At 43.6% G+C, this 24,814-nt stretch overlaps 3 protein-coding genes across 3 annotated transcripts; all 3 read right to left on the bottom strand.

Moving 5' to 3' along the window:
• Positions 1–885: 885 nt before the first annotated feature.
• LOC308287356 (protein ANKUB1-like) lies at positions 886–23,933 on the bottom strand (the record flags this gene model as incomplete). Its single annotated transcript, XM_080728505.1, has 6 exons — positions 886–965; positions 1,499–2,028; positions 2,233–2,347; positions 21,457–21,673; positions 23,356–23,499; positions 23,844–23,933. The coding sequence occupies 6 exons, from the start codon at positions 23,931–23,933 to the stop codon at positions 886–888; spliced, it is 1,176 nt and encodes a 391-aa protein (XP_080584631.1).
• Positions 6,770–9,163, bottom strand: LOC308299783 (dynamin-2-like; the record flags this gene model as incomplete). The annotated part of the gene is made up of 1 exon (XM_080743571.1): positions 6,770–9,163. One exon carries the CDS (start codon positions 9,161–9,163, stop codon positions 6,770–6,772), a length of 2,394 nt encoding a protein of 797 aa, XP_080599697.1.
• LOC308299673 (dynamin-2-like) lies at positions 9,628–15,126 on the bottom strand (the record flags this gene model as incomplete). Its single annotated transcript, XM_080743464.1, has 4 exons — positions 9,628–9,746; positions 9,946–10,084; positions 11,973–14,336; positions 15,118–15,126. The coding sequence occupies 4 exons, from the start codon at positions 15,124–15,126 to the stop codon at positions 9,628–9,630; spliced, it is 2,631 nt and encodes an 876-aa protein (XP_080599590.1).
• Positions 23,934–24,814: the final 881 nt, after the last annotated feature.

The following is a 24,814-nucleotide window of genomic DNA, read 5'->3' as shown; positions in this document are numbered from 1 at the left end:
AGTGCACTGATCTGCATGGTCTAAAGCCCACCTACTGTATCCGGTAATTTGCATGCGCGCGCGCGCGCACACACACACACACACACACACACACACACACACACACACACACACACACTCCATTGTTTCCTTATCTGCTCCAGACCCCAAATCGGATCAGCAACCTGCAAAACTAAATTATATTTGTCTAGGTTGTGTCTATGTCCAGACTGCGACCAATCTATCGCTTTGCAGGTTGCTGTGCAGAAATGGAAAGAATACATTCCAACAGTTTTATACACTTTCTATGTCCAGGTGTTTCCCAAAATTCAAATAGTAAAAAAAAAAAAGAATAAATCATAGACAATAATATAATGAACTAACTGTACAGCATAGGTATTTATTTACACTATGTCATAATTAAACGGGCACAGGACAGTTCCATAAGTGCCAAACACAGTATAACATTGGTCAAAAGAAAAGAAAAATCTCAGTTGAAAAATCAACTGTTGTCTTTACGGTTACGCTCTTAGATCAGTGCAGGCCATGTTAATAATGTCAATAAATGGTTGGCATTGGTTGCTAGACAGACAGACAGACAGACAGACAGACAGACAGACAGACAGACAGACAGACAGACAGACAGAGAGGATAAAGGATATAGACGGAGAGTAGTATTGAACCTGAGATAAAACACTCAGTTGTCAATCTGAAGGATATTCTTCTTTGTCAACAGTTTACCAGGCAGTTAAAGTAATTAGCTCTCAAACCGATATGATATATTATGGCAAAAATATGATAAATGGTAAATGGTAGACAGTAGACACTGACATGATGAATGACGATTGGTGAATGCTAAATGGCAGTGTGGGGTGGGGGGACTTCTATTCCAGGCCCCAGAGCCTCTCAAGATCCATAGGTCATGTTCTGGAAACTCTTCCTGGCCAGCATCCGAGCCATGTCCAGCTGTTGTAGCCATGGTCTCTCTGTGAATACACTTCATCATAGAAAAATACAGAGATGGTTCAGTTAATTTATAACAGAATTTATATTGTAAAATGTGCAAGTGTAAAAGGAAAGTAATTAAATAAGTGCATTCTCATGAATGTAAATTATTAGAATGAATTAAATAACAGATTTTTCATATCAAAACCTGACCTAGCCATAGCCAAGCAGTACATGGCATTCTCTCTTGGGGTTCGACCGAAGTGGCGAGAGAAGGATTCGAAAGACTCTGTTTGAAGATGCCTGGGATTGGTATTTCGGGAGATGGGAGGGAGCGGCACTCTGCTCCTCCATTGGCTGCTGTTGTTCTCATCATTGTTTACAGTTGACGGGCCTTTCTGTTTAGTGTTACTTCCAACATGCCTCTGTGTCTTCAGTATCTTTACGTCTTCCGCAGCACACTGTGGTCCCCCCTGTGAGGCCTGTTTGCAAGGTAGATGGTTTACCCGAGGGGCGTGGCCAATGGTGGGCAAAGGTCGCAGGGGTTTTGCTCGGACCGCTCTGCCTGCTTTACCTTTGCCCCTCCTGGGTTTTGAGGACATCTTTGGCTGGGCGTAGCCATCAACCAGCACCGTATCTCCCACCCTGGCTTTGAGTGGCGCTCCGATTCCCTGGCATCGCTTCGCGGCTGCCTTCTTCTGCCCCAGCTTCACCCAGCGTTTTACCTGGACGTAGATACGCACGGGCATGGACATATGTGGCAAAGACACTACCGAGCACAGTTTGGTGCCCAAGTAGCGCACGCACTCCCTGTGACTGTGTCTGATGGCAATCTGCAAAGGGTTGTGACCTTCGGGGTCACGACAGGCCAGCGTCAAAAGGTTGTTGCTGACGAAGAGTTTGAGGATGAGGAGTTGACCTTGCTCAGCGGCAGCATGGATGGGACACTTAGCGCTGTCTGGGTGGGCTGTTTCATGGCACCACTGGCGGTATGGGTGAACCCCCACAGGCTGCTGTGCATGTACCCCTCGCTGCAGTAGCCAGCTGGCCAGATCCAAATGTCCTAGAAAGGCTGCGATGTATAGTGCCACTTGCTGCTGAAACCTGGAACAGAAGAAAAGGTTGTCAAAACAGCATTGAGTTAGAAATAATATAAATTGATCCCTCTTAGATAGAATTAAGACCTGAAGACTTATTCTGTAAAATAATCCATAGTGTCAGCACTGTATGTACAGATGTTTTGTTTTACTTCTGGAGGTGTGTGTGTGTGTGTGTGTGTGTGTGTGTGTGGGGGGGGGGGGGTCTGACCTCATGACTGGCCTCTCTTCAGATAGGTGACTCTGGACTGTCTGTCTGTGTCCCAGAAAGCATCCTTGAAGAATCTCAACCCACCCATCCCATGTGTCCAGACGAACAGTGGTCCCTGGGTTCAAAGTAATAGATGATAAATGAGACTTTCTCCAAGTGTCATATCAAGCCACTATGCCGTATCAAGGCACTTCATTCATCTCTATCTGATTAAAAAGAATAATAATAAGTTATGCGCTGCAAGGCGTTGTGAGCTTGTAGATCGGCTATTTCCGGCAAAGAGGTTTAGTGCGGAGGAGAAAAAGAGTAGACCAAGCACAGAGTGAAAGGTCGAGTTTATTAAGTATTGACGGTTCAAGACTTCAAGTGGTTAAATATCTGAAAACACAAATTGACATGAATCCAAAATACACTGATGATTGTGCTGTCAAACAAAACTATCTGTTGTGGGGGTCCCTGCTTCATCTCTCTCTCTCGACTAAGGGGTCCTTGACCTGAAAACGTTGAAGACCCCTGGCATAGAGGGAGTGTCTATAATGTGAATTGTTAGATATGAAACGCTCATCTGCAATCTTCTGTAGTGTTCCCAGTAATATTTGATGTTAAAGTGTACCGAAGTAGCATATCACAACATTAACTATTATTATGTTGATTAAAAAAGTTATAAATGTAGTTTCAAAAGCAATACTTTCCAGTCATATCTTTGAATGTTTGATTGAAGAATGTTTGAGACAAGTTATTAACTAATTGTCTCCCTGCTCTTTAATTAGTTTCTTTCTGCAGATGTTTGTTGTTGTTCAAACCCTATTGAGATAATCTTACACACTACTAGGCAGTAACTAAGTACATTTACTCAAGTACTGTTAAGTACAATTTTGAGGTATTCTTTATTTAATTTTAAGTAATTCCAATTTTCAGTACTTTTACTTCTACTCCACTACATCTTTTTACTACACTATAATTATTTGAAAACCTTTTACTAGTTACTTTGTAGACTTTGATTACAAAACCACTTCAGACCTATATTTTGGCCAGTTGAAAATAGCCGATCTACACCGATCACACCTCTACACGCCTAAATTGTAAATTGTACACGTTGACCTTGTAGCTCTGCTATTTTCAAATGATTTTTATACATTTGATAACTTGTAAATTGGAACCTTCTGCATAATGAGAACTTTAACTTTAACTACATTTTAATGCCAACACTTTTGTACTTTTACTCAAGTAAGAGAAACAGACTATAATAGGGTATTGAATTGATATACTTAATAAATGTAGTATTGTTCCACTACTGCTACTAGGCCAATCAGCATCATATTTATTGTGCTGCTGCCAGTAAACCAAATCACATCATTGTGACATCACAGGCTCAGAGCAGGGATAATGCCTGATACTGTGGTTCCCTGACACATCACTGTGACATCACAGGTGACATCACAGTCAAATACTCAGAGCAGGGATCTCCATATATGGGCATAAACAGGTGACATCAAAGTGGTGTGGCTGGTTCAGACAGGGATCTCCATATACGGGCATAAAATGTATTGTATGCTGTAATGTCATGGGAACCACTCTAACATGATCCCCTTTATGCCCATATACCGTATGGAGATCCCTGATGTCATCAATATTAAGCCCATATCTAACAGGACTTCATATGGGAATGCCCATATATGGAGGAAGACAGCCCATATCTGTGTGGCTGGTTCAGACAGGGATCTCCATGTATGGGCATGAAAGGGATTGTATGTGTGATGTCAGATGTGCAAACGGATAACTGAGTAAGCATGTTTGGGGTCTCACAGCATATCTCCATATAGTACATGGATCTCCATACTGTATAAGGGTAACTGGTTCGATATACATCACTGGACAGACGGCCAAGACATGGCGCAACTTCGCAGAGGTCGCATGTCGCCCTGAGGCGTCTTACTAGTTCATCTAAATTAAAAGATGGATGAATTGCAACTGTCAGGTGTGCAAATCGGTGTTATTAGGAATGATGTCAATGGTTTGTGTTGTGTGACGTCAGATTAGAGCTCTGGTCGATCTGAATAAGATGTGATGCAGTTTTTAACATAGTCTGAGTACAACCGTGAGAAACTCCTTTACAAACAGAGTGTACTGTGAGAGTTCGAGAGTCAAGGACATATAGAGTGAGTCTTTCCAACCCGCAAGAGACAAAGAAACGCCTTCCAATTTACAGTCCAAGTAGCAGAAGCGGTGTCCATGAACTAATCTTCCAAGACACAGGTGTCCTGTTCTGAGTGTCCATGCAACGTCTCGGGTCACCGTCCATGAAAACACGAAGAGGAACAACAACAACCTCTACCGTCAAATGATGAGCAATGGACAGCTGCCCTCATCTTCCTGTCGGGCAATCACCAGCTGTGTCACCGGCCAGAAACAAGGAGACAACCGAGATCTTACGAGGACTTCAACGCAGCCAGGAGAAGTAAAGAAACATTTGATAACTTACACAGGAAAGAAAACCTTGTATGTGATAAGAGTTTCATTGAGGTATTGACACAGACATGTCCAGCATGTTCACACCAAAAAACCTTTCCAGTGTAAACACTGTGACAAGGGTTTCAGGCGGTTAGGTCACCTGAAGACACATCAGCGTGTCCACACTGGAGAAAAGCCCTTTGTGTGTTAACAGTGTGACAAGGGTTTCAGTAGGTTAGATCACCTGAAGACACACCAGCGTGTTCACACCACATAAGAGCTTCAATCAGTTACAGGTATTCTGATGACAAACCATCATCTCCACACTTCACCCAATGACGCTGACCACTCAGGCCACGCTTAAGCGGAATGAAACGCGATGATCCAGGTGACTCGCCTTATGCACAACTCTAGTGTTATTAATGTGGCATTAAACTGTAGTTTATCATTTATGCATGCCGAATATTTTCATATCTTCATATATTTCATATAATATTGATGATGACATTAATCTTGCCCAATATGGAGAAACTGAAGGACATTATGCAACGTAATTACACGAAAAAACTAAATTCCCTACATAGGAAGCATCCTTGAAGATAATCTTTCCAGCGAAATGACTTCAAAGGTAATCAAAAAAATCACACCCAATGTGAAGTGAGCGGTGGTCGTGCTTGCATAACGTCTTCAGACTAGGATTTGAGTCTAGGATGTACAGGCTATGCTACACACACACGTTTTGCTATGGCAAAACGCTGAGGAAAAAGGCTACAGACATACGACATATGACATCACTAGACAAACATTATGCTACGTACACACATTTTGCTATGGCAATCATTCAGCCCCTCTTTGACTACGGAGTACACGTATGGTATCGCGAGTTGCGACGCCACAAAAGCCCTAAAAACAAGGCTCCAAACAGCCCAAAACAAATTAATTAAAAACCAAATAAAAACCACTAAAAACCAAAATATGTATTACATAGGTAAGAGGTAATACATCAAATGCATAGCAATAGTAATCTAGGATCATAGGCAACCAAGAAACTATCATCAGTCTAAACAGTATAATAATAAAACAAAATTAATAACCCTTTATTGTGCATGCAAATGGACGCACAGCACACGCTCACTCAAAATATACGTAGTGTACACAGACTACACACACAAAGGTAATCCTGGCCGTAGGTCTATAGTAAGGGAAAGTTAGCCTATTGCTACATCAATCTGGGAACTAAATCTAAATCACTAGCTTTCTTCACAAATGTGTTCATAAAGGTGTCTACTATCACCTCTGAACTTTGTCAAACCCAACTCCCTTGACATACTTTGTGGGAGCCAATCAAAGTTGGGGGTATCGGGATACCCAGGGCCTGGGATTAAAGGGGGAAAAATAAAAAATGGCCAATATGAACGTATGAAGTGTGTAATTATGGTATTGTTGGGCTGCTGAATCCATTCCAACCATTAGTTATCAGTAAAAATGACTCCTTGGCCATAAAAAAAGGCCTAATTGGCTAAGGCTTAGCCAATCATGTCATTCGAGTTCACCTGTGTCCTGTTAGTCCCTATGTTTTAAACTCTGTGTTTGAGTGTTCCTTGTCAGATTGTATCATGTTATCCTGTGTGTCATGTGTGATTACCCACTTGATCTTGAATAGTTTTCATGAATTCAAACCCTACTCTAACCTTTTTTTTATTGCCAATATTATAATGTCTCATGGACACACAAAAGTATGTGTGGCCTATTTTATGGCCAAGGAGTCATTTTAACTGAAAACGAATGGTTGGAATGGATTCAGCAGCCCAAAAATACCCAAATTACACACCTCATACGTTCATATTGGCCATTTTTTATTTTTCCCCCTTTAATCCCAGGCCCTCGGGATACCCAATAACTTTGATTGGCTCCCACAAAGTATGTCAAGGGAGTTGGGTTTGACAAAGTTCAGAGGTGATATTAGACACCTTTATGAACACATTTGTGAAGAAAGCTAGTGATTTAGATTTAGTTCCCAGATTGATGTAGCAATAGGCTAACTTTACCTTACTACTAGTCTTGTAGGGAATGTTCTGCAAGGCACTTAACGGTCTAGGGGGAAGCGGGCTGAACGAGAGAGAATCGGTGGTGGGGCCCTGAGGGGGTCCTGGCCATTGTTGAAGGCTTTTGTTGGTGTCACTATAAACCTGTGCTCAGGGATTGGGCTGGCCTTCTTGGGCCAGTTGTCGCTGACGGGCAGTGGCATGGGGGTGAAGTTGGTAGTGGTGCTTATGTCACCAATTATGTGGAGTGCCTCTTTGAGGGCGTGGTACATGCGTATCATCTCCAATTTGCGCTGAGCCTGCTCACTTGGTACCTCCATCAGTCTGTTCAGGTCCCCAGATGAATAGAGGTAGGATGGTAACTCTGCGTGGATGAAGTCCTTTGTGCTGGTGATCATGAGGTGCATGATGATCTTGGGCATGAGGTCTTTGATGGACCTCTTGACGATGCTGATGTATGATTCCACCAGGTTGCGAATGGTCTCCACCTGCCTCTCCAGCTGAGGGTCCTGAGAGGAACTGCGGCCATTATACGCTGTGTCTGCAGCTGCACTCTCATCATTTTCATCCTGGTCCGTCTGGAGATAAACCCCTGCCCTGAGGAAAGAGGCCTTCCAACTGTCCACATCCTCCTCCAAATCACAGGCCAGCTCAATCTGACGCTGATCTTTATACACATTGTTCTGCTCTGTGTTAAAAATGGCAAAGATGTGCTTTGTGGACATGAAGCCTTTCTCCACGTCTCTTAGCTTCAAGTTATCCAGGGGCAACATGTACATCATCTCTTTCTCCTCATCATCTTTGAACCAGGAGAGGGACTCAGCAGTCAAGACAAACCAGTACATCTTAGAGCCTCCCTTCATGATTCTGATGTTGATGGTGAGCCAGCCTTTACGGATTACCTGATTGGGAACGGCCCTCTTATTCACAACGGTGTTCCTCTGCTGGGCATTAGAGAAGCCAATGAAGTCCTCGTGGTTTGTGTTGATGTAGGACTGCTCGATGTCAATCAGGAGGAGAATCTGGTCCTTGGTCTTGCCTTCCCTCTCTCTGACATGAGCCGTGACAATTATCTCTGCTTCCTCCTGCAGTCTGGGATAGAAGCTGAGCTTTTTGGTGCACTGCTTGACTGTGTTGATTAGCTCCTCTATGACCATATCGACACAATTGAGACAGGGTGTTTTCAGCTCAGCAAGCTGCTTTTTCACAATGGTCTCAAACGCCAGGTCGGGAATGAATAGGCCACCTCTGACACCACGGACGTTACTAATGGCGTTCCTTATCTCCTTCCTCAGCTCCTTCTCATTAGAATCGATATTGCGCAGCTCGTAGCTTAAGCGCTCGCGGAAGATGCGATTGATCTTGGCTCCGCCCGATAGCTCGTTAATTTCCACCACCTGGTATCCAGAGCCCTCGATGAATGTCTTAAAGTCAGCACTAAACTGCTGCACCATCTGCAATAAGGCCTTGGTCTTGTGATTGGGGTCATGATTGTACTCCTTTACCTCCTTCTCCATAGAGAGGAGTTGGCTCTGAAGCTTATTGCGCAGACCAGGCAAAGTGTCACGGATGTGATTAATAAGTTGCTGGTTGAGGGTCTTCTGTAGGTGTGGTGTGCCCATGCACTCAGGCATGTGTTTATAGACTGTGTGGGATAGGAAGAATGTCCTCTCTGCAGCCAGTGCAGCGTGCATGTCCTTCCTCTCATCTATGTCCTTCTGACTTCGGTTTACCACGCCAATGTATCCTCTACGCAGTGGAAAAACCTTATTCTGTAGGATGTCCTTTGCGTCTGTCCCTTCATCCATCAGGTCTAGTTTTGTGATAACACCAATGGTGCGCAGACCATGTGGGTCCACCTGCTTGGCGATCTTGAGTGCGTCAGAGTTGGCCAGGTCGTTGTTGGCGGGGGTGACGGCCAGGATCAGACAGCTCTCCTTAGTGGTGAACTGCAGCAGCATGTCCCAAATCTTGTGCTCGATGTCCACAGGCTGGTCCCCGACTGGCACCTTGATCATCCCTGGAAGGTCAACCAAGGTCAGGTTCAGCACGTTTGGGGAGTACACCCTCAGGGTAATGGGGATGGGAGAGATGCCCTTGTTGGAGCCTGTGATCCGGTCCGTCTCCGCCTCAATCTCTGACCGCACCTCATTGAAATCCACAAACTTCTTCCCTTTGCAGTGCAGGAACTCTGCATATTCTGTTTTATTGTTGATCAGCTGCAGGATGAGAGGTCGGCGGGTAACAATGCCTGATCCACGTGGAAGGAAGTCTCTGCCAACAAAACTTTCCAAGACAGAGCTTTTTCCAGAACTCTGTCCACCGACAACAGCAATCTGTGGAAGGTCAAAATTACAACTCTGGCCAATGGTGGTGAAAGCGTCTTGAAGCTTGTTGATCAGGGGGATCAAGTCTTCCATCCCTGGGTTCCCCATTTGGCTTTGTTTGTTTTGCGGTGGATCTGCTTCTAAACACAAAACATCTGATCAAATTATTCAAAGTATTGAAATCACAGTGATTAAAAAATCTGTTCCATACAGATCAAGTTCAGATGGAGGTGGCTTCTCCTTAAATATTCTGACCCTCAGCTTCACACTGATTGGACAGAGTATTTTGATGATGTCAGGGTTGCTATTGTAAGGTGCCCATCGTTCGCGCCCGGTGAAGCTCTCGGCTAGTACTGGGTCCATGGGGAGCATAGCAGGGAGTGTCGCAGTTGCCCAGTGAGAAGGATTAAGAGCTGCGTGGGCCACCATCCCTCAGCCACGTGCAGAGGGGACAGTTGACCACCGACCTCCTCAGCTAATGGCGATGAGAGATCCCTGCGGCAGTGAGGTTGCATTGAGGCTCTCGGCTCCAAATGCAGCCTACCTGTATACATTCTCAATCCTGCTTGCGGTCACACCCACGACGTCCTCTTGTAGCTCCTCCTGGGAGATACGGCTTGGATGCAGAGCGGGGAGGTGGGCCGTGGAGCCGCACACGGTAGTACAGTATACCGCTGTGTGGCCCAGCCACCTGGAGAGGAGCACGTGGTGCCAGAGGGACACCTGCGACGTGTGGAAGACCCCACAGCAGTGAGGCTACGTTGGGGCTCTTGGCTCCAAGTGCAGCTCCCTTGTATACTTCCAAATCCCAATAGTGGTCTCGCCCGTAGCACTCTAGTATAGCTCCCCCTGGGAGCTGGTGCAGAGGGTAACTGGTTCCTCCCACCAACCTGACGCAGAGCAGCTGCAGCTGGGCTGAGCAGCAGAGCGGGGAGGTGTGTCGTGGAGCCGCATGCGGTTGTACACCAATGTGTGGCACGACCGCCTGGGGAAAAAAAACATGCAGCCCGAGGGTCCGTTGCTGGACACCTAAAATACGCATGAGCCTCCGGCTGCAGCGGGAGCACGAAAAAGAGGAGAGGGGGGCCGGAGGCCCGCTACGCTAGTATAACAACATACTGTACAAATCATGCATTAACCAATACACTGAGACAGGGAACGAACCTGATGATGAGAAACACTGGCCTAAAAGACTAAGACTAAAAGACTAAAACTAATCACAAAAGACTAAGACTAAAAGACTAAGGGCCCCATTTTGGCCAAGATAAACCCTAAATCCCTAAACTTCTTTGCCTTTTATTACTATTTAGAAACAACATGCTTTAAATACTTCGATTAGACGATCTACATCGACACGTTGTGATCTTGTAGATCAGCTATTTTGAACTATTTAAAGGATAGGGTAGATTCTAGTCTTTTAGTCTTAGTCTTTTGGGATTAGTTTTAGTCTTTTAGTCTTAGTCTAAGACTATAACATATTTTGATATTTAGTCGACTAAACTAGACTAGACTAAAACAGGACTAATTAAATGGTGAGTTATTCTTATTCAAAAGACTATGACTAAATCAAAATTTGCTGAAAAGATGAACACTGGTCACTTTTGAAAGCATTCATTATTGGTGGGCGACCTGGAAGAGAAGAGAGGGGGTGGGCCACAGGTAGAAGGAGGGGTTAGGGCAACCGCAAATGCTGGGCTGTGGTTGAGGGGCGGTTCTGGTGGCAGGCCTTGAGAGGCTCAGGGATGCAGCTGCTTCCTTCTGTAACCACTGTGTAGCACTGCCACATATGTTATGAAAAAGGATACTAGTAAGACGCCTCAGGGCGACAAGCGACCTCGCCCTAAAGGGTGAGGTCGTGCCACAGTGATGTTGACATCAGGGATGTGGACATCAGGGATCTCCACATATGGGCATAAAGGGATTTGTTCCCCTGACATCACAGGGATCTCCATATCTCCATATATGGGTATAAACAGAACGGACACATCACACTGCTGACATCAGTATGAAATCACACAGTACACAATTGAGCATTATATAAGACTGGCATTATCTACCCTATCGCCTTCCGTACGAGTGGATATCTGGCCTTACAACCCAGATATCTCTGCCTTATAAAGGGATCCTCAGATACATTATCCATGGACATCAGGGATCTCCATATATGGGCATAAAATGGATTTCTTCCCCTGGCATTACAGGGATCTCCATATATGGGAATAAAAGGGATTTGTCCCCCCTGGCATCACAGGGAACTCTCTAACAGGGCATCATTAATATTGATGACATCAGGGAACCCCATATATGGGCATGAAAGGGATTATGTTAGTGTGACATCACAGAAAAGCCAGAGCGTGATGTCAGAGCTGCAAACCCATAGACCGAAAAAATGTGTACACGTCTACGGACAAGCTGTGACATTTCTCATGGTCGCAATAATGTAATATGTGCATTGAAAATATTAAGCCTATGGTTAAAAAGTAGTCCTTTAAATTAACGCCATCCTAAGGTCCTATGTCTTTGTGATGTTTATGTTTTGATTTCGTTATTGTTTGGGGGTTCTATGAAAATGTTTATGATTTGATGTTATGACTGATTGATTGGCGGGTCCGTGCACAGACTCATGCACGTAAATAGGCGGAAGTTGCCGGCCCGCGAGCGGTACCAAACAGGGGACAACAGAGCAACGGGGAGTCTATGGGAGACCTGGTACACTTTGTTTAATAATTATTTAATTATAATAAATATACCCCTACAAGCTATATCTGTGGAATATAACAAAGGCTAGGGTTTCTGGGTTTTGCTGTTTCGTTAATTATTCATTGCAGTCAGTATACCTCAATTGTGTCTTATTCGCAACCTGTGATCTAAAAAATAGTAATAGTTAAATATTTAATATCTGACCGTTAAAACTGACCTGCAGTGAGGGGTTGGTCTGGCCTTTTTTGGTCCAGTGCATGTCGCTAACGGGTGGTGGCATGGGGGTGGAGATGGTGTTGCTTCTGATGTTACCGATGATCTGGAGTAACTCTTTGAGGGAGTGGTACATGTGCAGCATCTCCTCTCTGCGCTTCACCTGGTCGGCCGACTCCTCCATCAAGCTGTTCTGGTCCACCAATGAATAGAGGTAGGATGGTAATTCCGTGTGGATGAAGTCCTCTGTGCTGTTGATCATGAGATGCATGATTATTTTGGGCATGCGGTCTTTGATGGACTTGTTGATGATGCCGATATACGAGTGTGTCAGGTTGCGGATGCTCTGCACTTCCCTCTCCAGCTGAGGGTCCTGAGAGGAATTGCGGTCATTAGACACTGTGTTTGTAGTGGAACTCTCATCGTGTTCATTCTGGTCCTGAAGATAAACTCCTGCTCTGATGAAGGAGTTCTTCCAACTGTCCACATCCTCCTCAGAATCACAGGCCAGCTCAACCTGATGCATATCTTTATACACATTCCTCTGCTCAGTGTTGAAAATGGCGAACATGTGTTTTTTGGACACAAAACACATCTTTTGAATTTTCAACCATGTCTCGAAGCCTTTCCCCTCCACGTCTCGTAGCTTCAGGTTATCCAGGCACAACATGTACCTCATATCTTTCTCCTCCTCATCTTTGTACCAGGAGAGGGACTCAACAGTCAGGACAAACCAGTACAACTTGGGGCCTCCCTTCATGATGTTCATGTTGATGGTGAGCCAGCCTTTACGGACCACCTGATTGGGAATGGCCTTCTTCTTATTGGCAGCTGGGTTACTCTGCTGGGCATTAGAGAAGCCAATGAAGTCCTCGTGGTTTGTGTTTATATAGGACTGCTCGATATTAATCAGGAGGAGAATCTGGTCCTTGGTCTTGCCTTCCCTCTCTCTGACATAAGTCGTGACAATTCTCTCTGTTTCCTCTCTCAATCTGGGATAGGAGTTAAGATTTTTGGTGCACTGCCTGACTGCATTGATGAGCTCCTCTATGACCATATCGATACAACTGAAACAGGGCATTTTCAGCTCTGCAAGCTGCTTTTTCACAATGGTCTCAAACGCCAGGTCGGGAGTGAACAAGCCACTTCTGACACCATGGACATTCTGGATTGCGTTCTTTATCTCCCTCCTCAGATCCCTCTCATTAATCTTAATCTTAACCAACTCGTAGGCCAAGCGCTTGTGGAAGATGTGGTTGATCTTGGCACCGCACGATAGCTCGTTAGTGTCCACCTGGTACCTGTAGCCCTCGATGCACGTCTTAAAGTCGACAGCAAACTGCTGCACCATTTGCAATAAGGCCTTGGTCTTGTGTGTGGGGTCATCAAGACGTAAATTCTCCTCCACCTGCTTCTCCAGAGAGAGGAGTTGGCTCTGAAGCTTACTGCGCAAGTCGGACAAGTTGTCACGGATATGATTAATAAGTTGCTGGTTGAGGGTCTTCTGTAGGTGTGGTGTGCCCATGCACTCAGCCATGTGTTTATAGACTGGGTGGGATAGGAAGAACTTCCTCTCAGCAGCCAGTGCAGCATGAATGTCCTTCCTCTCATCTATGTCCTTCTGACTTCGGTTTACCACACCAATGTATCCTCTACGCAGTGGAAAACCCTTATTCTGTAGAATGTCCTTTGCGTCTGTCCCTTCATCCATCAGGTCTAGTTTTGTGATAACACCAATGGTGCGCAGACCATGTGGGTCCACCTGCTTGGCGATCTTGAGTGCATCTGAGTTGGCCAGGTCGTTGTTGGCGGGGGTGACGGCCAGGATAAGACAGTTCTCCTTGGTGATGAACTGCAGCAGCATGTCTAAGATCTTGTGCTCGATGTCAACGGGCTGGTCCCCGACCGGCACCTTGATCATCCCTGGAAGGTCAACCAAGGTCAGGTTCAGCACGTTTGGGGAGTACACCCTCAGGGTAATGGGGAAGGGAGAGATGCCCTTGTTGGAGCCTGTGATCCGGTCCGTCTCCGCCTCAATCTCTGACCGCACCTCATTGAAATCCACAAACTTCTTCCCTTTGCAGTGCAGGAACTCTGCATATTCTGTTTTATTGTTGACCAGCTGCAGGATGAGAGGTCGGCGGGTAACAATGCCTGATCCACGTGGAAGGAAGTCTCTGCCAACAAAACCTTCCAAGACAGAGCTTTTTCCAGAACTCTGTCCACCGACAACAGCAATCTGTGGAAGGTCAAAATTACAACTCTGACCAATGGTGGTGAAAGCATCTTGAAGCTTGTTAATCAGGGGGATCAAGTCTTCCATCCCTGGGTTCCCAATTTGACTTTGTTTGTTGCGTTGGATCTGCCGCTAAACACAATCCCAGCTGATCAGAATAATAAAGTATTGAGATTCCCAGTGAGTGGCTTCTCCTTAAATATCCTGACCCTCAAAGGTTGGTGTGTCACAGCCATACACTGATTGGACAGAGTATGTTGATGATGATCAAACATACTCAGTTATCAACAATGTTTGTGTGTATGCCCAAATATGGAGTTCCACCCGGCTATGATGTGGCCGTGGTTTGTTTATGGTTATGTCTGAGGTCTGAGGCAGTGGTTGTTATGCCATATATGGAGATCTCTGTATCTGTCTGTCTGTCTGCCTGAATCCCTTTTATGCCCATATATGGAGATTTCTGTATTTGTCTGTCCTTGTCCCTTGTATGCCCATATATGGAGATCCCTGGTGTCAGAAGTATATGCCCATATATGGGGTGTCCATATATGGGCATATCGGTTGGTTAAATTGTGTGGCTACCATCATCTACAGAGTGAGTGATTATTTTCCTTCTTTACAAATTGTTCTTCATCAATTAAGGAGCAGCATAGGAAGTGTAACAGGCACATTCTTTTGATTTACAAAATACAATGCACAATAAGTATTTTACATAAATATTATGGATGCACAAAGTGAGAAATGTGGAAATGTTTGGCTAATTTGGCAGAAATGTTGAATGTTGTGATGTGAAGCATGAAGATATTACTGGTAATAAGGAGAGATATTGTATGTCACGTGAAGCAGAACAGTTTGCAAAAGGTTAAATTAAACATCTTGTAAGTCTATTGAAGGTGGGAAAGATAGCCTATACCGTGGCCATGCCTCTGGAGAATATTGTGGGCGAAAACCCATTTGATTTTGAGTGTTCCTGCTTTTGTCATCCCTGCACAACGAAAAGGGGGACGTAATAATAAGTGTAATAATAATAATAAATATAGCTGCAAGCAGCGATAAAGTGGCCAAGGTAGAAAAAGTAGGAAAGCAAAAAAGCATCAAGGGAAAGCAAAGAAGAAATCAAAGAAAAACTAGAAGCAGTGTTCTTCCAAACAGGTCTCCAGCAGGTCAGGTGTTTTTTTTTGGGCCTAGTGGTGACTATAATAGGCCAAAGTCAAAAGGGTACCACGTGTTCTTTGGTCTTTCACGGCAATCGGACGCTGCATGCGGGATTTGAGGCATTTTGTTACATTTTGGTACATTTTTGCAAAAATGGGTTTTGCAAAAATGTACCTGCTGGTGGCGCTATAACAGGCCAATGTGAGAAGGGTGGCATCTGTTCCTTGGCCTAGTGGGAATGTGCGTGCAGAATCTCACACAAATAGCAGGCTGCGTTTGAGACATTTTGTTCAAAAAGGAGCAATCCTGCAAACCTTGGAATTCAATGTTAGCCAATTAGATAGAATATGATATTGGACAAATCCGTCATGATTACATCACTGTAGAGATACTGTGTGCCCATTTGTGTGATTATCGGATAAAATCTGAAGGAGTAATATTGAAGAATGCGTTTTCGGCCTTCTGGTGGCGCTATAAATGACAGAGACTCTGCCGATTTTACACTAATCGGCATAGTTATTGGTAAAAGCACAAATTGACCTCTACACAACATGTATGCAAAAGACTATATGCAACAGACATAAAATAGTTCCAAAGAACTCCTCAAGGTTTTAACTCAATATCTTTATTTTCCAACTTTTTCATTAGTTGTCTTTGTTGAAGAGTTGGTCATCAGGTTGTAAACCTTCAAAACAGAAGGTTAACAACCTAGCCATTTTCAGGCATGTCTTTTAAATCACAATGTTTTCAAATAATTCAAGTAGTAAACGTCTTCAAATAAAGTTTTTAAACATTAAGTATTGTGAAGTCTGAACCCAAACCAGCACACGGAAACAGTTCTCAAGGTGAAAACGCAATAAGCGTTGTTTTATTCAATGGGGCGTTCCCCTAAAACATGAAATAAAGTTCTTCCCAAAACCGGGGCTTTTAACTCAAAATATGCTTCTTTCCAGAACTTAACAAACAGGGGTTACATTCGAAACATATGTTTCACAGTATGCCGTTGCTTCCATTAACACATGCCATTTCTCTTCCAAGACTCAGATGCAGCTCCTAATTTGCCTACAATGGGAACAGATAGAACCACCATTAGCAATGTGGCAAAATACAGAGCAAATGTGCGACAGAGGAGAACATAGTGGAGTTTTGCTTACTGCTCGATGGAAGAGTCCCTTCGAGAGCCAGCTACACAGTGAAGCAGAGCTCGGTGGTTAAGAGCAAAAACATTTGGATTGCCTGACTCGGAGAAGCTGTGTTGCGGCCAGGTGCTGACAAATCAAACTGATTGCAACAAGCAGCCATCTTAGCTGCTGCATTCTGGGAAATGTAGTTTTTCTGAAAACCAAACTAAGCCATCAGTTAGATTCAGTTCACATGCACGCACGCACGCACGCACGCACGCGCACGCACGCACACACACACACACACACACACACACACACACACACCTGTGCCTAACCATTCTGCATTAGAGGTGGGATTTATGGCTCTTTGAAGTGAGACAGTACCATCGATACTGGCTCACTAAAAAGAGCCGTTCAAAAGACTGGCTCATTTGGCTCCTTGTATATTTATATATTTTAAGAAGAATTTGTTTAAACATGAATCCACAAGGTGGCACCACATTCCTCTGCTGACAGTTGAGATCACAATTTAGTATTTACCCTTTTCATAAAATGTGTGTGTAAATTAAGCTACCTTGACTTTTGTTATTCATAAAACACCAAAAAAAACAAGCAGGCAACAATGAACTCGCTCCTCCACTTGTTCTCTCTCTCTCACTCACTCACTGTACTCAGTCAGTACTCAGTGGAGTAGCAAGGAGATGTTGAATTGGGGGGAGGGGGTCTCCCCCCCAAATGAACGGCTCTCTTCTGCGCGAACCGGATCCCAACGTTCACTTCAAAGAGCCGTTCAAAAGATTCAATTCGTTCGCGAACGTCCCAGCTCTATTCTGCATCTAGCCTAAGGCCCAGATCATGGGAAAACCCTACTCACGTCAGGGTGGGGGGTCCCCAGTTCAAATATGATTCTTTTTGGTTTCAGTGATATTTGGACTTACCCTCTACGGTAGTTCATCATGAAATTTTTACTTTGCATGTATGTTTTAGAGGCAGAAGAATAATTTGCATAAAACTTGCAATGTTGATTGAATTATTAAAAAAGCATGTTTCAATAAAAAAAAAAAAAACGATCTGACAGATCTTTAGATATTGGTCCAAAGTTCTTGTAAAAAAAGTTCCGTGCACGTGACGCGAAAGTTCCGGAATAAAAGCGGGTTTAAGTGTTTTACAAACTGCTCAAAATTGCGGAAAATCTAAGGGCGGAGCTTACTTAACAAAGACACAGATGTCTTCCGCTTGAGTCAAGGCACGCGTGTAAGCAAGTTGCATGTCTTCAAACGAAACGAGGCATGACTTATGCCCCTTTAAAGTTTGAGTTTTCAAACGCTTCGTATAGCGCCCCCCTTTGGCCAATTGGAGTAAGATTGCTTTCAGTGATATTTGGACTAACCCTCTACATATTTGCCAAATGCCATGAACGTGTCACTTTGCATGTATGATTTAGAGGCAGAAGAATAATTTGTATATAACTGCAACATTGAGTGAATTATTAAAAAATAATGTTTCGCTTTAAAGAAAATCCGCCGAGACATATCTGACCATATTGGTCCAAAGTTCATGTAAAAAAAGTTTTGCGCACGTTATGCGAAAATCCCAGGAGGAGATAGATTTTGACTGTTTTTCATATAATTCAAAATTGTGGGAGAAGTAAAGGTCAGAGGTCAAAAGTCAGAGCGTAAAAGTTGTTCGGCATGAGGAGACGCATAAGTGTATACAGGTTTCATTGCTGTACCTGAAACAGGGCATGAGCTACACCAGTTCAAAGTTGGCATTTTTCAAAGGCTTCCTACAGCGCCACCCTTTGGCCGATTGTTGCGAGCTTCGCGATTTAGCCGTTTGGCATAGTCCTCTGCCATACTGCCGAGTTTCGTAAAAAGCGACTGCACGGTCTAGCCGCTAGAGCAAAAGTGGCGGAAGAATAATAATAATAATAATAATAGTAAATATAGCTGCAAGCAGCGATAAAGTGTCCAAGGCATAAAAAGCAGGAAAGCAAAAAGGCATCAAGGGAAAGCAAAGAAGACATCAAAGAAAAACTAGAAGCAGTGTTCTTCTGAACAGGACTCCGGCAGGTCAGGTAGTTTTTTTTTGGCCTAGTGGTGACTCTATAATAGGCCAAAGTGAAAAGGGTGCCACGTGTTCTTGGGCCTTTCACGGCAATCGGACGCTGCATGCAGGATTTGAAGCATTTTGTTCCAAAAATGTGTTTTGCAAAAATTGACCCGCTGGTGGCGCTATAACAGGCCAATGTGAGAAGGGTGGCATCTGTTCCTTGACCTAGTGGGAATGTGTGTGCAAAATTTCACACACATAGCAGGCTGCGTTTGAGACATTTTGTTCAAAAAGGAGCAATCCTGCAAAGCTTGGAATTCAATGTTAGCCAATTAGATAGAATATGATATCTGACAAATCCGTCATGATTACATCACTGTAGAGATACTGTGTACTGATTTGTGTGATTTTTGGATAAAATCTGAAGGAGTAATATCGAAGAATGTGTTTTACATACTGTAAGTCAGCCTTCTGGTGGCGCTATAAATGGCAGATGTGAAAAATGCAGGGCACAGGTTTTACCTTGGCCTCTGGGAAGTGTGCATACAAAGTTTTACACTAATCGGTGGTTATAGGCAAAAGCACAAATTGGCCTCTACACAACATGTATGCAAAAGACTGTAGGCCTAATATGCAACAGACATAAAAAAAACTGTGATATTATGCACCTGGACAGTTTGATGATGTACATAGTAAGCCTTGCTGAGCTATGAAGACCATATGAATCGGCCGGGCCATGAATCTCATAGGGCAGTAGCCTATCTCCTGTTTCTGTAGCGTAAGGCAGCTTGATGTACAAGTACACCCCCTGGACATGAGGCTAGTATGTCAAAGAGTGTTACCCCCCAATCCAACCCTTGATGCTGAGTTTCAAGCAGGGAGGCACTGGGTCCAATTATTTTGAATCTTTGGTATGACGCGACCCGGGTTTGAACCCGGATCTCCCAGTCTCAGGGCAGACACTCAAACCACTAGGCCACTGAGCTGGTACATAATATCATTGCAATCTTTGGAAATCACAACATAGGTGTAGACATAAGAGTTTGTATTATAATGCTTGTTTCAGGATTTATGATGCAAAATACATTATTTAGTAATGGCGGATATTAAAATACGCATCAAGGGGGGTTGGGGGACATTTTTAGGAAGGCTCCATATCAGACATTGTTCAAGGAACCAAACTGTAAAGTCTACCAACTGTCATGGTTTTATGCTTATATAAACCCCAGGCGGGATTCGATCCAACGACCTTCTGCATGAAAGGCATATGCCCTGACCACTACACTAGGCAGCCACAGGATCTATTAACCATGTTTGTTTTAAAAAAAAAGTTCTATGTAGGCTGAGTGCCTTGATTTTATTGATTTCTTTTTATATTTTGGAGGCTTGGGGTGAAATCAATCTGAGTAGTGATTTTCTTTTAAAAAAAACGGCCGGTAGAGAAGGGCTCATTTTAGACATGAACGTGATCTGGAGTTAGATCAGACGTGTCAACATTAAAGAGTTTAACATACACACGTGCCATGGGCATCCAGGATGTTAACATCAACTCAACCCGACGTGGGGTTTGAACTCACAACCATCCGTATATCAGGCACAGGCACTGACCACTACACTACGGCAGTTACATATAATGGACCTGTCATTTTAAAAAAAAAGTTTCATGTAATGTACTTGACGCCTTCTTTCAAAATGATATAGCGCCCCCCTTTGGCCACTTGGGGTAAGATTGCTTTCAGCGATATTTGGACTAACCCTCTACAGTAGTTCATCATGAAAATTTTACTTTGCATGTATGTTTTAGAGGCAGAAGAATAATTTGCATAAAACTGCAATATGCATTGAATTATTAAAAAAGCATGTTTCAATTTAAAAAAAATCCGATCTGACAGATCTTTAGATATTGGTCCAAAGTTCATGTAAAAAAGGTTCCGTGCACGTGACGCGAAAGTTCCGGAATAAAAGCGGGTTTAAGTGTTTTACAAACTGCTCAAAATGGTGGAAAATCTAAGGGCGGAGCTTACTTAACAAAGACACAGATGTCTTCCGCTTGAGTCAAGGCACGCGTGTAAGCAAGTTGCATGTCTTCAAACAAAACGAGGCATGACTTATGCCCCTTTAAAGTTTGAGTTTTCAAACGCTTCGTATAGCGCCCCCCCCTTTGGCCAATTGGAGTAAGATTGCTTTCAGTGATATTTGGACTAACCCTCTACATATTTGCCAAATGCCATGAACGTGTCACTTTGCATGTATGATTTAGAGGCAGAAGAATAATTTGCATAAAACTGCAACATTGAGTGAATTATTAAAAAATAATGTTTCGCTTTAAAGAAAATCCGCCTAACTTCTCAGACCATATTGGTCCAAAGTTCATGTAAAAAAAGTTTCGCGCACGTTACGCGAAAATCCCAGGAGGAGATACATTTTTACTGTTTTTCATATAATTCAAAATTGTGAGAGAAGTAAAGGTCAGAGGTCAAAAGTCAGAGTGTAAAAGTTGTTCGGCATGAGGAGACGCATAAGTGTATACAGGTTTCATTGCTGTACCTGAAACAGGGCATGAGCTACACCTGTTCAAAGTTGGCATTTTTCAAAGGCTTCCTACAGCGCCACCCTTTGGCCGATTGTTGCGAACTTCGCGTTTTAGCCGTTTGGCATAGTCCTCTGCCATACTGCCGAGTTTCGTAAAAAGCGACTGCACGGTCTAGCCGCTAGAGAAAAAGTGGCGGAAGATGAAGTCCAATATCAATGAGTGGCCATTTGCCACTTCGTGGCCTTGGCCACTAATGATGAAGTCCAATATCAATGAGTGGCCATTTGCCACTTCGTGACCTTGGCCACTAATAAGGGTAATAATAATAAGATATATTTCAAAATGTGGCTTAACGCAACATGAACCATAGAAAGAGAAAGGCTCGTACCCACTTCAATTGCGTAGTCATGCAAATGGTTGCAGTCGTAGAGTTGTACTCCACTGGCCATGCTCAGTCTGAAGGCGGTGACAGGGAGGCCGCACTGAAGGGAGACCATGGTTTTGAGTCTAGCTACAGATGTGCTCAGAAGTAACTCAGATCCCATGATGGGCAAGGTCTCTCTTGTCACAGCATTGAACACATTCATCACAGGCTTGTGTTCATTCTAGAAAAGAAAAGAAACAATAACAAAATACTCATTTAGGGCCTATAATCCACTATAAGCGTTAGCGTTTCTCATGAGTTATGACTTTGGGGGGCACAAATAAAAAAAATCAAACCAAGTTTGAAGTGAGCGGTGGTACGTGTGTGTGTGTGTGTGTGTGTGTGTGTGTGTGTGTGTGTGTGTGTGTGTGTGTGTGTGTGTGTGGCAGTTCATTTCAGGGTCGCGTGTGTGTGCACGCGCCACGCGCGCGCGCGCGTGTGTGTGTGTGTGTGTGTGTGTGTGTGTGTGTGTGTGTGTGTGTGTGTGTGTGAGAGTGTTCATGCTCAGGCTAAACACATACACACATGCATGGATGGATAGTAACAACTAACAAACCTACACACACACTCAGGCTTAGGAATGGTGTGACCACCCACAGCTCAAAAAGAAGTGTGTGAGATGCTCCCACCTTGTGGATAAAGTAATGTATTGCAGCCCCCCCCCCCCCCTCCCCACCCACACACACACACACACACACACACACACACACACACACACACACACACACACACACACACACACACACACACACACACACACACACACATACACATCCACACACAGCATTAAAGCAAGGTTGCTTAGAGATGGGCCTGGTATGTGGCCCAATAGTAAAACCACACTCTTGTTTGAAACTCTGTTTGATTGTCAGTTACAACATGTGTTGTCAATGTAGAAAACTAAAGAAGAGTCATAAAGCCATTCCCCATTAAACTGGCTGTCCCTTTGGGACCCACTGTTGCTATCGCAATACACAAAGCCTGCATTCACAGGCTCTAATAATGTCTTATTACTGTGTAAAATTTAGTTTTTTTTGCCTCATTAGAATCAAAATCAGAGTATGAGCGTGTTTAGTGTGGGCTTGCTTCCATTTAATTTCGTGAAATTGGTATGCCGATTTGTCCATTTATTTTCAGTTCACTGTACTAAAGACCTTAAGAGATGGGAAGCTGGCTTTCGCACCTACAGAGAGGCTCAGCCAGACACACCTGGCAGGCAGAAAGGGGTCATTATAGATCAAGTTTATAATGAGTTTCATGGTTCTAATGTGCCCTTTTTCCACCAAAGGGAATCTTACCTTTCTCAATGAAAACTGTACCATTGATTCAAATGAGCACATTGTTTGGCAGTTTGACCTAATTTAATAGAATACACAATACATTAAAGCATAAATAATTTCCATCTCAGATTGATCTGAAGTTTAAAAGGCAATGTTTCTCAATTGGAAAAAAAATAACAGCTCAACAAGTTAATTATGTTGAATTCCTAGCCTGGTCAAAGATCACTCCTGCCTGGTTTGTAGGCCAAAAATAGACGATCTACAAGCTCACACACCTTGGCCTTGCCATGCTTTTACATTAGATTGCCTATTTTCTGCATGTGACACTATATTGCATCTATTACAGATAGCTAGAGGAAAGAGACACTGTTGGAACCATACCATAAATAAAAATAACAATGCACAGCAATGATGTCTTCTCTCAAATTGTATTATTTATTGTAGTAGATTAAATGAATGAAAATCTCTGAAGCCAATCTCTGAGACAACGGCTCTGTCATTTCTATCTGTCCCTCCAGTGCCATTCAATAAAAACTAGAAAATATTTCATAAAATATTCATGAATTGCGTCTGTGATCAGTACCTTAATCAGGCATCTGATGGCACTGCCAGCAGTGATGCCCACGTCAGACAGAGTCCAGCTGTCCTGCATGGCTCCACCAGCATAGCTCAGCTCCAGGAAATGTCGGACCTGCTTGTCATCTGTTAGTTGCACATGAAAGAAATCCTAAAAACAAAACAAAAACAAAAAAAATGTAGAGGACGTTTATAAAGCCTCAATTCAAATGCAGCCTGTTCAATTATGGACATTTCATTTGTGAAAAATAAATAATTTCAATATATTTGCGATCTACCCACACAGACACACCCAAATAAAAACAAAAAACACACTGATGCATTTGCCTGCACCCATTTCTTTTACATATCAATCTAACAATCCCATTTGTCTCTCGAGCAACCATGTCAAATTACCATGGAGAAAAGAATATTGGTCAAATTAAGAACACTTTTCTTTGTCAAAAGAACTCAATCCAAAACAGTGATGTGAACCCTCAATAGAGTCTTTATTACCTTGACCATCTGTTTAATGGTCCCCACAGTCTGATCGGGGGACACGTCAAAGGGCTCCCAGGTGCCCTCAAAGAAGATGACGACCCTCATGATGGAGACATGTCCCTCCGGCCCCTCTACCCCACGCACTCTGAGCAGGCTGGGCAGTGGGCAGTTAATGAGAGCTGTGTGTTGGAGGCAGGGCCATGGCAAGCATGGGAGGGTCTCTGGAGAGACAATCTGGGAAGAAAAAAAAAGAAGGGAGAAAAGAAAGACAGGAACTCGGGTTGGCTCCTCCCCTTTCTTAGTCCACTTCCTGGACTGCTTTTTGAAGCGATATTTTTGAATATGGGTGATGTCATAGTCACGAGGCACAGACAGAAAAAGTTTTTTATCGCAAGGTCATTCTAGACTAGAGATTCACAGGCAGGAAATACTGGGAGAGCAAACAAGGCAGAGGTGCTTAGTTGAAGAATATACCATTTGGCAGCCATCCACCAAATGGTGATGATTCAAAGTGTCTTGGTTAATAGATTCACTGAATTGTGGGCTAGAAAAAAATCCATAGGCTATCAGAAACTAAACCAGGACAAATATTATGTATAGGGGAACATATGCTGTACGTAGCCTATAGGGAGGTGTACAAATATGTACCAGAACATGGGGCTGCATGACTGTAGTTTAACATGACATTTTACAGACTTTTACAGTTCTGCTATAAAGTTTTACAATGGGCTGCTAATTTGCATTTGACCTTTTAAAGTTTATATCTGTTCAAGGTTTTTGTGTGAGTCTTGGCTGGAAAGTCTTGAGAAGCTGGCTCACAACATCTCCTTGCTTGTATACTGTAGATTTCCTCCACCTGCCGTAACATTATTATCTCCAGGACTGAGATTATTTAGCACTCGCAACTGTCTGTGTATGTGAAGGAGATGATGAAGGTGTCAGGTTGGGGGACCAGGTCAGCAGGTGTATAGCGAGGCTCCAGTCAT

Source organism: Nannobrachium achirus (genome assembly GCF_963921795.1).
Source record: "Nannobrachium achirus genome assembly, chromosome: 1".
NCBI lineage: Eukaryota > Metazoa > Chordata > Actinopteri > Myctophiformes > Myctophidae > Nannobrachium > Nannobrachium achirus.
Note: the sequence above shows the minus strand (reverse complement) of the source record. Positions and strands in the feature narration are given on the sequence as shown.